At 35.4% G+C, this 16,801-nt stretch overlaps 1 protein-coding gene across 7 annotated transcripts in view; it reads right to left on the bottom strand.

Moving 5' to 3' along the window:
• The window catches only part of ARAP2 (ArfGAP with RhoGAP domain, ankyrin repeat and PH domain 2), a 196,234-nt gene that overhangs the window by 54,905 nt on the left and 124,528 nt on the right, over positions 1–16,801 (bottom strand). For 5 of the 7 annotated variants that reach the window (XM_027103192.1, XM_027103194.1, XM_027103195.1 and 2 more), the window contains 5 exons: positions 15,148–15,253; positions 11,640–11,787; positions 10,086–10,154; positions 7,464–7,538; positions 4,581–4,698 (listed from right to left, as the gene is read on the bottom strand). In XM_027103192.1, the coding sequence (XP_026958993.1) occupies positions 4,581–4,698; positions 7,464–7,538; positions 10,086–10,154; positions 11,640–11,787; positions 15,148–15,253 (516 nt within the window). Of the gene's footprint in view, positions 1–3,736; positions 4,101–4,580; positions 4,699–7,463; positions 7,539–10,085; positions 10,155–11,639; positions 11,788–15,147; positions 15,254–16,801 lie in introns of those variants that run through there. The other 2 variants (XM_027103196.1, XM_027103193.1) reach the window with 2 other exon arrangements.

Genomic DNA, 16,801 nt, shown 5'->3' with positions numbered 1-16,801 from the left:
GTTTTCCCTTCCGGCAATTTCAACTTGAATGGTTGACCAGACATTAAAACCATGCCAAATTTGAATTCCTAACTCCATCAGATGTATTCTTTCTTGATGTACATGGGGTGTTCCTTTGATTACATATTTGGACATTCACAAGTCAAAACAGCTTGAAGTCTCCTAGTCTTTTTATATCTTCATCAAGATAACTTTTTTTTAATTAGCGAGGAGGAACCACCACCACCACCACCACCACCAACAAAAACCCGACTCCAATCTTACCATTTGTGATGTACTAATGGGCACATGCAAGTTGATAATTAATCATTTTCAGGGTCAGCCTCCCTTCATTTTCCCAGGTGAAATTTAAAAAGACTGTTTCCAGATACATTGCAATCTCTCTTCTAGCTCTACATAATTCTTCCTATCCTCACCCATTCTGCTTACTCCTCTCAGTCCAAAAGACCAATGCCCAAAGGCACAGACCTCCAGAGCTGTGACACAGGGATATGCTTTGACTCAACCCCTGAGAGAACAAGGGTGGTAGCGAGAGGATGCTTACCCCCAAATCCACGATTCAATTTTGCTGTGGCTTTCCAAAAAAAAAAAAAAAAAAAAAAAAAAGCAACAGAAGCATGCAGGAGACCATCAGCTGTCTAAGATCTCACCAGGGCTTTGATATCTCCTAGTGGTTCCTAATCTATAAGCAGAAATCACTTTTTTTGTGCCTTCCATATTTGGGTACATCTATCCAAGCAGCAACAATCCCAGTCACTCAGGTTCAGAATGCACCCCTATCCTGTTCCACCTAAGTTAACAAGATATTGAAAATATGTTCCACATCATACACTATGCTAGAGGTACCAAGAGATATAAAGATCTAAAAAATATGGTAAATCCTAAAGAACATAAGGCAGAGCCAGGTTACTATTCTACAAGTCAGATTAGTATGCAGTATTATAGATCTTTAAGCAAATAATCACAAAAGATCAGTGAGAACTATATTCATCTAATTACCATCTTGGAGGAAGGGGCATTTGAGCTGGATCTTGAAGGATGGATAATATGGATAATGAAGAAATAATGAAAGGGTATGTATTTATATATTGAAGTATAGTTGATTTATAATGTTATATTAGTTTCAGGTGTACAACACAGTGATTCAATATTTTTATAGGTTATACTCCATTTAAAGTTATTACAAAATAATGGCTACATTTCCTTGTACTGTATAATATATCCTTGTTGCTTATTTATTTTATACACAGTAGTTTGTATCTCTTAGTCCCCTACCCCTATCTTGCCTCTGCCACTTCCCTCTCCCTCCCTCTGGTAACCACTAATTTGTTCTCTATGCCTGCGAGTCTGTTTCTCTTTTGTTATATATATTCATTTGCTTTACTTCTTAAATTCCACATATAAGTGACTATATGTGGATATAACAGAGTACTTGTATTTTTCTGATTTATTTCATGAGCATAACACTCGCTAGGTCCATCCCATTGTTGCAATTGGCAGAATTTCATTCTTTTTTACGGTTGACTAGTATTTCACTGTACATACACTGTATATACATATCACATCTTCTTTATCCATTCGTCTGTTGATGGACACTTAGGTTGCTTCCATATCTTGGCAATTGTAAGTAATGCTGCTATGAACTTTGGGGTGCATGTATCTTTTCAAATTACAGTTTTCCTCTTTTCTGGCTATATACCCAGGAGTGGAATTGCTGGATCATATAGTAGCTCTATTTTTAGTTTTTTGAGGAACCTCCATACTGTTTTCCATAGTGGCTGCACCAATTTACATTCCCACCAACAGTGTACTAGGGTTCTCTTTTTTCCACATCCTTGCAAACATTTGTTATTTATAGACATTTTGATGATAGCCATTTTGAGAGGTGTGAGGTGATATCTCATTGTGGTTTTGATTTGCATTTCCCTGATGATTAGTGATGTTGGGTATATTTTCATGTACCTGTTGGCCACCTACATGTCTTCTTTGGAAAAAATGTCTATTCAGATCCTCTGCCCATTTATTAATTGGGTCATTTGGGGGGTTTTTGCTACTGACTCGTATGGGCTCTTTATATATTTTGGATATTAACCTCTTAACAGACATATTATTTGCAAATATTTTTTCATATTCTGTAGGTTGTCTTTTTGTTTTGTTGATGGTTTCCTTTGCTGTGCACAGCTTTTGAGTTTAATTAGATCCCATTTGTTTATTTTTCTTTTAGTTTCTTTTGCCTTGGGAGACGGATTCAAAAAATATTGCTACAATTTATATCAAAAGAGTCTTCTGTCTATGTTCTCTTCTAGGAGTTTTATGGATTCAGGTCTTATATTTAAGTCTTTAGTCCATTTTAAGTTTATTTTTGTATACGGTGTGAGAAAATGTTCTAATTTCATTCTTTCACACGTAGCTGTCCAGTTTTCCCAGTACAACTTATTGATATTGTCTTTTCTCCAGTAATGAAAGAGTTTTAAAATGGTTTTAAAACAATATGAGAGAGTGGCATGGACTAATATATACTACCAAATATAAAATAGATAGCTAGTGGGAAGCAGCCGTGTAGCACAGGGAGATCAGCTCGGTGCTTTGTGACCATCTAGAGGGGTGGGATAGGGAGGGTGGGAGGGAGGGAGACACAAAAGGGAGGAGATATGGGGATATATGTATACGTATAGCTGATTCACTCTGTTGTAAAGCAGAAACTAACACACCATTATAAAGCAGTTATACTCCAATAAAGATGTTTAAAACAATAACAACAACAAAAATGATGAAAATTAAAAGAAAAAATAAAACAATATGATCCTATTTGTGATTTAGAAAGATAATTCTGGCAGTAATGCTGACAATTATCTTTTACTCACAGATATGATGAAGCTGGTAACCTAGCCCCTCCCCTTAAAATTAAACAAAAATCAAGACTTTACCACCATTGAACCATATAGTAATACAAGAGTGTGCTTCACTTATGTAAAAGATTTTAATTGTATGGCAGCTAGTACTAGGCACTGTGCCAGGGACAGAGACTGTACTAAAGATAGAAAAAAGAGAGGCCCTCCTTCCTTCTAAAGAGTTCTCATCAAGAAAGACAAAAATAAATCCACACGATAGGCATTATAAAAAAAGATAAAGACAAAGTGCAATGGAACACTTAGTCTGGGTTTTAAAGGAGGTAAACAGGTGGGCCAGAGGGGGAAGTATAAAGGCACACTTGGGAAACACCTGCTTGCACGTTAGTCAAGCACAAAGGGTAGAAGTGACTGTCTATAAAGAAATGTAAAATGAGAAAAGATGGTAAAAGATCAGAGCAGCAGAAACCCACTGCTTAGGGAATCGACAGAGGAAGAAGAACTGACAAATGAGATAAAACGATTTGAGCACCAGGAGGAGAATCCAGGCAGCGATGAAAATAGAGTGAACACTTTCCAAGAAAAAGGGAACGGTCATTAGCAATAAATGCCACGGTAAGGACAAGCAAAGTAAAGCCGGAAGCAAATCCACTGGACTTGGCAGTTAGGGGTCACAGGAGTCATTTGACAAAGCACCTTCTGTGAGTGGGGCTGACTGAGCCCGACTATGGGCTAGACGGTGTGAACTGACACCGAAGGACCAGTGTCACTGAATCTTGGCAATGAATATTGGAAAGTAGTGTTTTAATACAAATTATATTTTTAAAGAATTGTGCACAATAAAAAGAAAAAAAGGAATGAAAACATCAAGATGGAATAATGAAAGACAAAGTATTTGATAATCTCATTTCATTCTAACACTGATTACAAGACTCCTAATAATACAGGATGAGGTATTTTAACATTCATTTTTAATTTTTGTCTTGAGCTTGTGGGTGGCAAGATTTTACTTTTGGCAGTTTGACATCTATACTTGAAAGGGTCCCAAGACCTTAGCAGGTATCAGCTAGACAGATGGTCAAGGTACAAAGACGTTCTGCATCTCATTTTTTTTTCCTAGAGGTCTTTAAAACCAAATGGTGTCATTATAATGTTAGGCTTATTACTCTTGGGGCAGTCAAGGTGTTTTAAAAGCTCTCTTTATCCTTCTGCATCTGAGATAAAAGATGACAAAATACCTGATTCACTCCACTAAAGATGAAAAAGAAAAAATGAAAAATAAGCTTCTGCTAGGCTTAATACAATATTATTTTTAAAAATAATAAATAACTTTTTAAATCAGTACTCTTGTTCTTGTTAAATAAGTAGCATACAGGAATAAGGTAGAATACGGTGGATAGTGGTGGTGACATTTAGACTATTGTTACAAATCAAATTGCTTGTTCTTATAAATAAGGCCTTATTTCCTGAGGCAACAACATACATGCCTAATGCTTTATACTATATGTTTATGGTCAATAAAATAATCTAATTACTTTGATGAGTAAAATCATAGGAGGGCAACCTCAAGTGGCACTAACATACATCAACACATGCACTGAGGTAGAAGGGAAGTCATAACGAGATGTTAAGCTTTAGAAAAACATAAAATGTTAGTAATGACTTGTCACAAAAATAGTATTTCTTCATACTTTAAGCAATTTAAGAATCCCTAGCATGAGAACCACTTACCAAGCTCTTCATTTTCTATGACTTCAAATGTGGCCCAGATATCATCTTTTGTAGGAATTATATTTTTTATTGCTAATATGTCATTAGTTAATTCTTCTGCTTCCATCACGGGAGATATCTAAAAGAGAAGCAAAATTTCTTCAGAATATATGTCAGACACAGAAGTGGCCTTTGCTAAGGCAGTAATACTCCCCCATCTACCACCTAATGATACTCCAAATTTCCTCTTAGTATGTTTACCTAGCTTCTCTAAGCACATGGGGAAAGCCTATTCAGATCTTCTCCATATAATGTAATATATTTTAATGCATGTGTAAAAAAAAGATCACCATATAGGCATAATCAGAGAGAATGTTTTTTTCTCACTTAGTGAACAATTACATCACTCAAAAAGGGAAGAATATACCTACTCATACTAAGACCTTCCACAGACATTGGATCCAATGGTCTTCTAGGGGTAAAACTTTTCACTCAGTTCTATAATTAGGAGTTCCAAGGAGTTTGGTTTATTCAGCTTGGGCCCTAAATTATACACAGTTGACTGCTGTCTGCCATGCCAAAAAGCCCCAGGGTTTTAGTGGTCTGTGGTGTGCCCCACCATGCCAAGTGACAGATGGTGGGACACCGAAGTATGCTCGAGCCAGGCTTTCAGGGCACAGGGCAGAGTCTGCAGTGTCAGCCTGGGGGTCAGCTCTACAACAGTCCCAACGCCTCAGGCCATTATATAAGCACGCCATCTTCTTCAGGGACTTTGGGGATTTTTGATTTGTTTCTTCCTGGTTTTGGTTTTGCCAGTCAGTCTTACAGGTATGTTGGCCAAAAGCAAGTTGGCTTTCTCCAATTAGAATTTAGTTATAATGTTAAACAAATAGAAGATGATTTAAGCTTTAGAATATTGCAGCTGCAACTTAATTATACACGTTTTCAGTAAAACTATGTACCTATTCAAAAATTTCTTAGAAAATGTGCTCACTTCCCTTTCTCCTGTCCATTACTAATCGTAAGCACACTGCACATATATAAATAACATAAAACATTTCTCTTACAGGTAATTCATATAGTCTATCTTTTGGAGTTCATGGAATTTAATGCTTTCTTTGGAATATATTAACGATACAGTGAAGTCCATTATTTGCTATTTAGAAAAGCCTAATGTAATACAACCTTAAAAGAAAAAAAACATTAGCATGGGAAAAGTAGAGCACTTTAAGCAGCTGAAACATCAGTAGATGAGTCACTTCAGTGACACCATTCATCGGAATGGCTTTACACTTTTTTAAGAAGTGTGGTCCTTTCTTAAAATAAATAATGAAACTGAGAAACCAAACTAGTGAAATAGTCAGCAGGGAGTTCCTCAGGTTGACTTAGGAATGTAAGACTGGGACTCATTTCCTTGTCCTAGGTGACACCCAAGGCCCCTCTTAAGAATGCCTAGAACTCCACGAAGCACATTTTGGAAATCATTACTCTAAGCAATATACACATCAGTATAATGATCAGCAGGTTTGGAATATGATGATTAAGGTTTGCATCCGGGCCTGAATGCTATTAATTCCCAGTTTCTACTCATATAAATGTGAGCCATCACCTGTTTCAACTACCTCCTTGGGTTAAGGTAATGATCAGCTGAAATAAATGTAAGAGTTGTGCAAAGTTTTAAGCATTAAACGCATGTTAATGATTATTTTTGTATAGTTTTTGTTATGTTTTTCAAGAGAATTTAGAGTTGTTGTAGGTGAAACTGGACAGTCCTTTATGTGAATATACTTAAAATAAGCACTTTGCTCAACTGTAATAACTTTTGTTATGGCTTTATTAGTCAGATAAGATTAAAACGAGCTACTAGAGAGTTTATGTGTAAGTGGAGTTAAGTCATGTGCTTTGACTACCTCTTCCAGCATTAGTGATGGACTTGGGCTGATTAATCTCTACTATTTCCTCATGTCCCCTGTGATGAACATCACATGTTCAGCATAACAAATAGATGGGGACAAGGAGGGGCAAGGCAGCTCATGTAGTTCAACTGCACAACTAGGCGAGTAATCAGTGCCAAAGAGTCATTATGTGTAATCATTAAAAAATATAAAATAATAATTACAATATCTTTGACCTAAGTGAAGTCCAGAAATATCTAATGTTAAGACCCTGTTTAATCTTGGACTTTAAAAGTGATAAAAAGCTAAAGCTGAATTTCTGCTGTTAGATGGCATCATGTCTATTCTGCCTACAGAGAAAGTAGTCTCACTCTCGCTCAGGCAGACTAAGTACAGAATATGGTAACACGAGAGGGATCTTTTTAATTCAGAACAAATGGCTAACTAATGGTCTCAAGGAAGAAGAGAGTTATTGAATATTCAGGTACATTGAAAGACTGGAAGCTAATGTCTAGGATACAAGGGTGGGGGATTAATAATAATAGTACTACTAGTAGTAGTTATTTATTAAACACTTAAGTAATGTACCAAGCAATTTGCTAAGTGTTTCATAGGCAGGATCTTATTGAGTCCTCACATCAGTGCTATGATGTAAATACTGTAATGTTCCCTCATTTTACAGATCAGAAGATTGAGACTCAGATGGAGTATATACGTTGCCTAATGTTGACAAGGAAGAAAGGAGAGGAGCAGGTGATTGAGCTCAGGTGGTTTTCCAGAACCTACAGTACGTCCTAACCATAACCTAAAGAACATAGGATGGTCTCTTTCCAACTCATTAAAACATGGAATTCCCAGAGGATATTGGCATGAAGAGTCAAACTTGTCATGACTTGAATCGGACATGTAAAATAAGACAGAAGAAACAATAGAAAATTCAAGACATGCAAACTAATGCTAACACTTATGACTTCCAACAGTACTCTTTACATCCATCTTTAGGGCTCACCCGAATTATAATACTGCAGTCAGGTTCCTTCCTTTCTACATATACTTCAATTAACAAATCTCCGGCCTGGGAAACCTAGAAAAGGGCAGATGTGAAGAGAGCAAATGTAAGTATCTTGCAAGAACACACACATGACACTTAAGATGGTTAGAAAACCCCAGTCATATTTCTAACGATTTTATAATAATGAAATGAGATCATTCCCCCTGTTAAGTTGCATAATGATACCCATTTTCTGGATGTGGTTGATTAAGGACAAGCAATCTACACAAATGACATAGTTAGCAAACTCAATCGCAATGCAGTTTTTTCTCTCTTACTCCAAAGTTTAGTGACCTCACATACCCTTAACATTCTTATTGAGATAATGAATCTGGCTACAGTGGACATAAAGAGATGATACGTCCAAAAATTGAAATTTGAAGATAAATTAGGTCAGAGCTGTGTTAAAATTACAAATAGAAAAAGTATATTTAGCAAATAAAATTAAAAGTGAAGTGATAGAATAAGGAGATAATAAAGTTTTTATTTTAATTACCTTTAGCCAAGCATCAAGTGCTAGGTTATTTGGGTCACTGTTATAACCAAGAAGACACACTAAGTGAAGAATACACAAGCCAGAAAATAAAAAGCGTAAGATATCACTACGTAGACTGACAGCACATGTGGAGAAGATTAACAAAGAACGAAACGAATCTTGAAAAATATTTTGAGTCGCTTTTTTCAGAAATTCCCTTAAGTTATATAAACACTTGGAAATAATATCCATCACTCATTTTTAAAAACAGGTCATAATGGAGGAATGATCTTTCCACAGTTAAATCTGCCTCAGAATCAACCTGATGAGTAAATTTAGTAAATTTTTTCAGAAATTCCCTTAAGTTATATAAACACTTGGAAATAATATCCATCACTCATTTTTAAAAAAAGGTCATAATGGAGGAATGATCTTTCCACAGTTAAATCTGCCTCAGAATCAACCTGATGAGTAAATTTAGTGGAAAAAACATTAAAAATGTACTTTGAAGAACTGCTCTTAGTTATTCTGACACTACAGGCTTAGAAAAGCTTATTTCCCATTTTTCTTCCTCACTTTTGGTGCTACATAAAAATTCTAGGGAAGAAAATATACAGTTGACATTTTTACTTTTCCCTGTGTTTGCATAAACAACTCTCCAGGAAGGACACATTTTAAAAATTAAAAAACCGAATACAAAGAACTCATAGCATGCAGCCAAAAACAAGAATAGCTAAGAAATTCAAACAGGGATAAGACTTAGAGACTGTCAGGAAACTACTTCAGAGGAGTTTTGAATGGACTAGAGAAAAACTCCAGCAAAACAACAGATTTTTTCCAAACTGTTCTACTTTTCTTTCCCAATTACTCTATTTTATAGACAATTCTTTTCTTGTTTTACTGACTTCTACTTAATCAGAAAGCATTCAAGGCTCATTTCTTTATTGTAGTATGAATATAAATGATAAACTTGCAGAATGGTACTCATACTTTATCCAATAACAATATAGATAGTGCTGCCAAAGAATATCCCATGGGCTCACACAATCCTTTATTTCATAACTGAAACTCTCCCTGAAAAGCAAGAATCCAAGAGAACTAACTGATAAGGAGCCACATTTTTTAGTGTTACTGCTAACTTGTCTGGAGGCTGCATTATTACTTTGGGTCAAAATGGAGGACATACTGTCTAAGAGAATTAATGTCATAGTATTAGTACTCGGGGAGCTAGGCACTAGGATGAAAGCCTTTCCTCACATCCCTCATATGGAATGATAACTCCGACAACTTCTCTAATTAGTTGTGTGTATTTCAGGAATGAGGTGAACTTAGGGTTTGACTAAGAAGGAAGCATGGGCCTCATCCTATGAGTGTATCTATATGGAGAATTTATTGATACTTGACCCACTTCTATTATTTGCATTGGTACCCTGAATCCACTACAATTCCTAGTTATTAGAAGACCAACTTTAAGAAAGTCCAGTGAATATTCATCAAACAAGGAAAGGTACTCTAGAAAAGTATAGTGCAACCTGAACACACAAATCTGGTATGATGCAACCAAGGAAAGCAAGAAAAGATCTAGAAAAGTCAACTTAAGACATAAATAACGTATGTTACAAAGAGCACAATAGAAACATTCCCACTAGTGCAATCATCCAAGAGCATGCAAAGCAAAAGCACATAAGAAATAACTTATTTCAAAAGGATAATGGAAAGAATCATTAGGGAGTCTGAACTTTCAATTTATTCTAGTATTTCTTTTGACTTTAAATGCTTCTTTTGAAATCCACTAATATTTTCAATAGTGCTTTTATAAATGAAAACTGATTTTAAAAAGGACATTTTGATAGATTAAAACTGATTTTTCCATCTATGTTTTAAAAAATTTATATTTGCATACTTTGGCATTTTGCATATATGCAATGCTACAGCATTTCATGACTATTTTATCTAGGTTCTTTTTCCCCATTACTTTCACTTCGCTTCAAATAGGAATTTGAAAATAAATACAACAAATATTTACTTACAATGAAAATATTTTTGTTTTTTGTTGTTTAAAAAAATTTTTTTTTTTTATCAGAGATCTAACTATTACTACTCACTTGAGTGTCTTTCCACTTGGTAATAAAGCTATTTTCTATGTCCATTTGTTTGACTTGGTCTTCTTTAACCTGTTTAAAATATAATTTGGGACATTCTAATAAAATACAAGGAGTGATGGTACTTATCCTCACATAACTTTCTTCAGGAATTTAAAGACTAACACATTAAAAATAAATGAGAATGGCCATCTTTAGCAGCGTGGGCCCACAAAGCTAGGGCAGAAATAAAGCCAACTAGATACAGCCTCATAAAGTTCAGAACATCTTATGATGATATCATTTCAGGCTGCAGATTCCATCAATGGAATCCCCTTTGCTGAGGCAATTTAATTAGCAAAGGGGCTGATGATGTGTTTGATAGAGTTTATGTAGGTTGACAGACAAGACTCATTTCTCAAACAGAAATGTTGATCAAGTGCTTATGAAATTTTCACCATTTGGTTAAAGTTGGATTTAACAAAACTATGTAAACATTTTTATTTAACAGTACAAAAATAGAAAATAAACAGAGCATGCAAAGCCACACATTTTTTTTTCTACGTCTTTCATTTCTCAGCATCAGAACTATTGCAAAGAAGTTGCTATTGATCAAAAACAGTAGACACGTATAGGAAGAAGTGAAAAGGAGATCAAAGAGCAAAGAGGATCCAACAATTCTGGTCCATTCCTATATAAATTAAGATACAAACTGTGTTATTTTATTTTATTAAAATAGTTTCTTTCCCTTTGCTAAGTAATCTTTTTATCAGTTATTGTAAGAATGTATGAACTCTACAAAAGGTGACCTATTACATTAAGCTATTTGATTTCATCGGTATATACATAGCCCTGGAAAACAAGGGGTCTTGTACAAGACTGTTTAATAGAATGCCCCAAAAGGCTAAATGGCAACCCTGAGATGGCAGAAGCAGTTAAGCAATGGAGCTGGACCTTTGACCCAGATCCTTTATATTCCCCCCATATTCAAATCCTAGGCTTATTTAGTCTATTTTTACTCCTTTGAATTAAGAAATCATCCCTATTCTAACAGTTTTCTGATAAAACATGAAAATCTGAACTTCATAATATAGCAAATTGAAAAGTCAAATAATTAGAACAGAGATGACTTAATAAAAACCACAGACTGTTAATTCAGAATTTTCTTTTTTTCCAGTTCATGCGCAATTAAAAGAAAACACTAAAATGCTTTCAACTGCAAAACTTATCAGCCTGATGTATATTACCGAATTTGTGAAATTCACAAATTTCATACCTCTAAGTAGACATACTTAATGCATACATATACTGAGGAAAAAAACCATAGAAACACTATAAATAGAAATATTCTGTCCAAGACACCAGATGGTAAAAAAGCTTTAGAAGCAGCCAGATTTAAATGAATGGCTATAGCTTAAAAAGCTAGTTATATCTAAAAAATTAAGGATCATATAACTATCCGTTATTTTCTTTAAATATTCATAAAGACCTGAATAAAACCATCCCAAAATACACATTTTTGTTTGCAAACAGTAACATCAAAACTATTTTTACAATGGTAGGATATAAAATATTTACCTCAAATATTTCAACATAATTATTAATTAAGTCCTCAATTACATTCACTTCTTCACTGGTTTGTCCCTTAGTTTGAAACAAACAGGAGGAAAAAACCAAGGCCAAATTGTGGGCGTTCATGTGATTGATTTCTGAGCATTTCTGAACCCTGTGAGAGAAAAGCAGAGCTTATTACAATGTATTTCTATTTGAAAATTTCATAGAACTTATAAGTCTTCATACTCATTTATTTTTTTCTCTCTCTTTTTTTTAATACACATATATTGAAAGTCTCTGATGTAAAAGGTACAGTGGTGATTTAAAGAAAAATACAGAGTTCTTTCTTCCAAGTAGCTCAGTGTAATTAAGAACATAAGAAAAGACTACTGTTAAAGATATTACTACAAGTTACAAAGCAGTACTTGATCATTGCTTTAGAAGAGGAACTCCTCACCCACCATATCCGGACAATTCCACTAATGGGACAACCTGCAGCTAAGGCATAAAGGTGTGCTTGCAGAATGGTGTCAAATGACTTGTGGGGTAGGAGCATAATAAAAGAGGAGAAAGGGGCAGTAGGTAGGCAGGAAATAAGGCAAGAATGGCAGATCAGGAGGCATATAGGAGAGAGTTCCAAATTCAAGGTTTAGGGCTAGGCTGAATTTCCCAAAGTACATATCGGGTGAGAAAATGCCTGGCAGCATGTGTTTGGATGGTTATTCAAAACAGGATATTTTCTCTCAAAAAGCAATCACTTAATTAAAAAATACAATTACATTTTTCTTGGATAGAACTAAATGGCTTTTTACAATGAACAGACATGAACAGAGGAGTCAATTATCCCAACCAGTAGGCTACAACACTTGAGTTTTACAAAGAGCATTTAAAGTACTCACGAATGTAAGTTCAAAGTGATTAAAAACAAAATACAGCCATTACCCCAATAAAAGGAAATTTACTCTGATAAAAATGCTCGAGAACTCTAACTGATGCCCATGGAAGTATCTGTTAATGCTCTCTGTCACTGACTATAGACATAGCAGCTGCTCAGTTGCCTGTCTAATTACATTTGTAAATTTCTAAAATACATACTAAAAAAGGGAGACCAAGTCTATCAAAGGAATAAAGCAAGACTAAGGTAGGTACACCTGGTTATAAAGAGCAAAGATTCTAGTAGGTACAAGAAAAATAAGGAAACACGACAGGAATATATATGATAGTGTAAGAAACTCACAAGGACATGCCAAATTGCATAGCAGAGACAGAGCAAGCTTGATCATCATATATAATTTATAAGATGCAAAAGGCATTGCAAGTTAATAGAGGAAGATGTCATAATGTGGGCATCCCTTTCAAAACCACTTCCGTACTTTTTTTTTTTTTTATCACACTGGACTGTAAACATCTGGAAAATTTATCTGCATGTCTGCCTGTGCTACTAGAATCTAAGCATCTCACAGTCAGAGACTTTGTGTTAATCACACTGTAGTGCGTAATAAATACCTGGTCAATGGAATTAAGTCAAAGTTAGTCATGGAGGAAATGGTCTGTTATCTAGGGCAGGGATGGAAGTGAATGCTAAGTCAACCTGACCTTATTCAAACTGACCTCTCAAACTTTTGACAACACTATCAAACGTTCCCATCTCTCCTGAGACCTCCTTCTGCAATAACCTTCTCCTCCAGCACTTGTCACCTCTCCAGTTTCTATAGCTGCCTTAATTTCTGGCATAAAGCATGTACACTATGTATTTTCCTTTTCTTCTTTTATTTCACTGCTCCCACACTAGCATCCCCAAGTGTCCCATATTCAGCCAGCTCACTCTCTTCCCACTCAGCCCTTCTCATCAGAAGCCCAAGGAAATGGTTTCTTAAATAGTTTCTCTGCCTCTATTCTAACCTCTTCCCAATCAACCGCAGGACATGGTTTATTATCCTAAAACAGATTGGATCAGCCACTTCTTAACACTTAAAGGAATGAAATCCAAATGTTTCTCCATGACCAACAGTGTCTTTCGCAGCCTCCTGCCAGCTAGCTACAAACCATCTCATCTCCTGATACACCTATTTCCTAGAAAATATCCTTCAATCATGTCTCGTGCTTATGTTTCTTTCATGCCCAGTTCGTTTATCCATTTAAATCTAAAACATCACTTGGACCTCAACACACAATGAACCACTTAATCCCTCCTGTATAATTCCATGTCTTACGCTAAAATTCTTCATATTAAAATCTGTCCTGAGGGCACTGTGTTTTCCTAAAAAAATGTAAAATGCCCTGCAGCATCCCTGTGAGTTCCCACTGTGATGTCCCAGGGCTCCTTGGTGCTATTTAGAAACTGCAGACTTAAGACTATTTTTGTCATTCATGTATTATTATCAACTATTTTTGTTACATGGAACCTTAATGGACATTGTACTATACATAGTAGGAGCTAAAATATATGTCAACTGAAGAAAAGGATTGGAAGGAACTCATCTGAAATAAAGTTTAAGAATTATGTGTAACAATGTTTAAAATGTTAATATGATAACTGTAGCAGCCTGGTGATATATTATAACTTCTGAAGAAAAAATTTTTTGTCCCAATGTCTCATAGGCATAGAGATAGCACTATAAATATATAGACTACATTTATATGATGCAATAAGAAAATCAGATTTACAGTAGGAATGGAGTTTACAAGTATCAAAAGTGGTGGCTGGAAAAGAAAGATAAAGAGAAAAGACCAATTGTGGAGGATTTAGGAATCTAAATTCCAAATAAGGTACTTTTAGTACAATTCAGGTTCACAGAAATTTATTCAAGGGAATATTGCATCCACGAAGGAAGCTGCAAACAATATGTTTCTTAAGCAATATTTACACTGATTTAAGTTTTTGTAACGACAAAACTTGCTCATAGCAAAACAAACAAACAAACCTTAAGTTTGTTGACTTAAAATGTTATTCCTAAACATTGTCATCCTTCAGATGTCATTTCTCAAGCTACCATTTTATTCCTCTTACCCTCCCAAATGCAGGGGACTACATGCCCCAGCATAGAAAATGTTTTTGATTTTTAAAATTTCCCTCATCTAATCAACTGTCTGACACCAAAATATTGGAGTCAGGTTAGATACAAACTCATAATAAAGAAATAAAGGTTTATTAAGAGTCCACCACGAGAAAATACTGTACTCACAGATTCCTGCTATAGAATTCTGGTCCCTGTACTTCCTTCTCTGACATCCCTCTTAAATGTTTTAAAATTCTTGCTTATGTACTGGATGTATCTGATTTGCTGTGCATGATTATTTCTAATCCATTTAAGAAATCCTCCAGTGCTATTTATTTGAAACGTGTCTTAATTCCACTAAGAGACACTAAAGTGATAGTTCATGGGAATTCCATTTTGAAACTATTCTTAAGATATGGCGAAAGATTCATAGTCACAAATAGAAGGTTAACCACAGTACTTTAAATTTAAGAAATAATGTCTTATTGAGTGCCACGTTTGAAATGTCTAGAAAAGTTCATGAATCCACCCACCTATAAAGGTGTTCAATTATAGCTGCCAATGTTGCTCTGTTGACCCCAGGAAGAGTACGTATAAATGCTCCATATTTTTTAATTCTTTCCTTGTCATCTTGGGTATCTAGAGGTTAAACACACACACGTAAAACTTGAGGCCTAACTAATCGTCTGTATTACCAATTTGCCTTTTATCAATATTTTAAAACAATATTCACAATTGTTATTTCACTGACACAATCAAGTTTCAATAGGAAAACATTCAAACTTCTATAATTCTGGAAAAGTATTTACAAAAACATTCCAGGGCTATACGTCATAGTTCTTATACTTTGTAATTAAAAATGAAGCACTTTCAAAACCCAGGGTTGTATTTTATCTTCAACTTTACAGACTACTGAATGTCAACTAAGAGGAATCTTTTCAATTAATAACAAATTAGAATACAAATTGAAAAGATAAGCCAAAAGTATTTTAACTGTAGCTATGGAAAGATTTCACTATTTGTTATTTGAAAATGACATTTCTGACTTTTTTCCCTTGTGGAATCATAAAAATCTTCCCCAAACTATGAACCATCCCAGAACTATGAACTGTACCTTACCCCACAGATCCATGTAAGGGAGCTTTCACCAGCCCTGGAACCTTCAACTCTTTGGAGAAGGTAAGGGGACAGTGGAAGAAGTCATGTGTAGGCCCTGGAAACGATGATATAGACTGAGAGGAGGATGGACCCTCTGCCTTAGTCACGGAGAGAAGGATGAGAAGGAATTACTCTCCTCCACCCTCCTAACCCCAAGAAGTCAAATACTTAGAGCAACTACACAGGAAGCTCCAAAGTTCTGGAGTCTAGAAGATGTGCAGTGGTGGTCTGGTCTAACCTACTCCCTCACAGGGGAAATAGGAGACCTCTCTTCAAATAAATAACTTGTGCTGACTCTGTAACTCAGGGGGATTGCACTTATATATCCCCTCTCAATTCCCAACTACCTTTGGAAACAAGACTTTTTCATTTTCTGCTTAGCCCTACACATTCTATTAACAGAAAGCCAGCAGCACTTTATGATTCTTTGAAAGTACACAGTCACTTGTAAAGGGCATTCCGATCCCTGGGGAGGTAAGAGACTCTGTGACACATTTCTGAAGTATGCTCCTATTCAAAACTGCAACTGATAGCTCTTTTGTACTGACTTTGCCTGCACATGAGATCTATAAAAGTAAACATGGTCATATTGACTTAACTGTGCTGGTAGATGACTGTCTAAAAGCAAGAGGGGACGACACCCAAATGACATTCAAAGATGATACTAGAAGTGAATTAAGAACTTTCTGTCATCCCTGGTATAATCCAAACATTTTCCCTTGTGTCATCCAGTTTCTAACTGTAGAGGTAATTGTATTTATTCAACAAAATGCAAGTTATGCTATTACAGCATATTTCCACAAATCTTATAAGAATAAAATAGATGATATTTTCAAAATAAAGCTTAAGTAATTGGAAAGGAAAACTGAAGATAGATTTTAGGTCATATAGGAAACACAATGATCTATTCAACTAGCCACAGACTTCAGACAGTTTAATAGCGTTCTTAGAAGAAGAGGTCATATATCATATAAATAGGTGCTATGCCACTGTAGGGCATTCTTCGCCCTGGGCTCACAGGACCCAAGA

This window comes from Aethalodelphis obliquidens, unplaced genomic scaffold, assembly GCF_003676395.1.
Source record: "Aethalodelphis obliquidens isolate GAN/ISIS:26980383/991018 unplaced genomic scaffold, ASM367639v1 scaffold6, whole genome shotgun sequence".
Classification (NCBI taxonomy): domain Eukaryota; kingdom Metazoa; phylum Chordata; class Mammalia; order Artiodactyla; family Delphinidae; genus Aethalodelphis; species Aethalodelphis obliquidens.
Note: the sequence above shows the minus strand (reverse complement) of the source record. Positions and strands in the feature narration are given on the sequence as shown.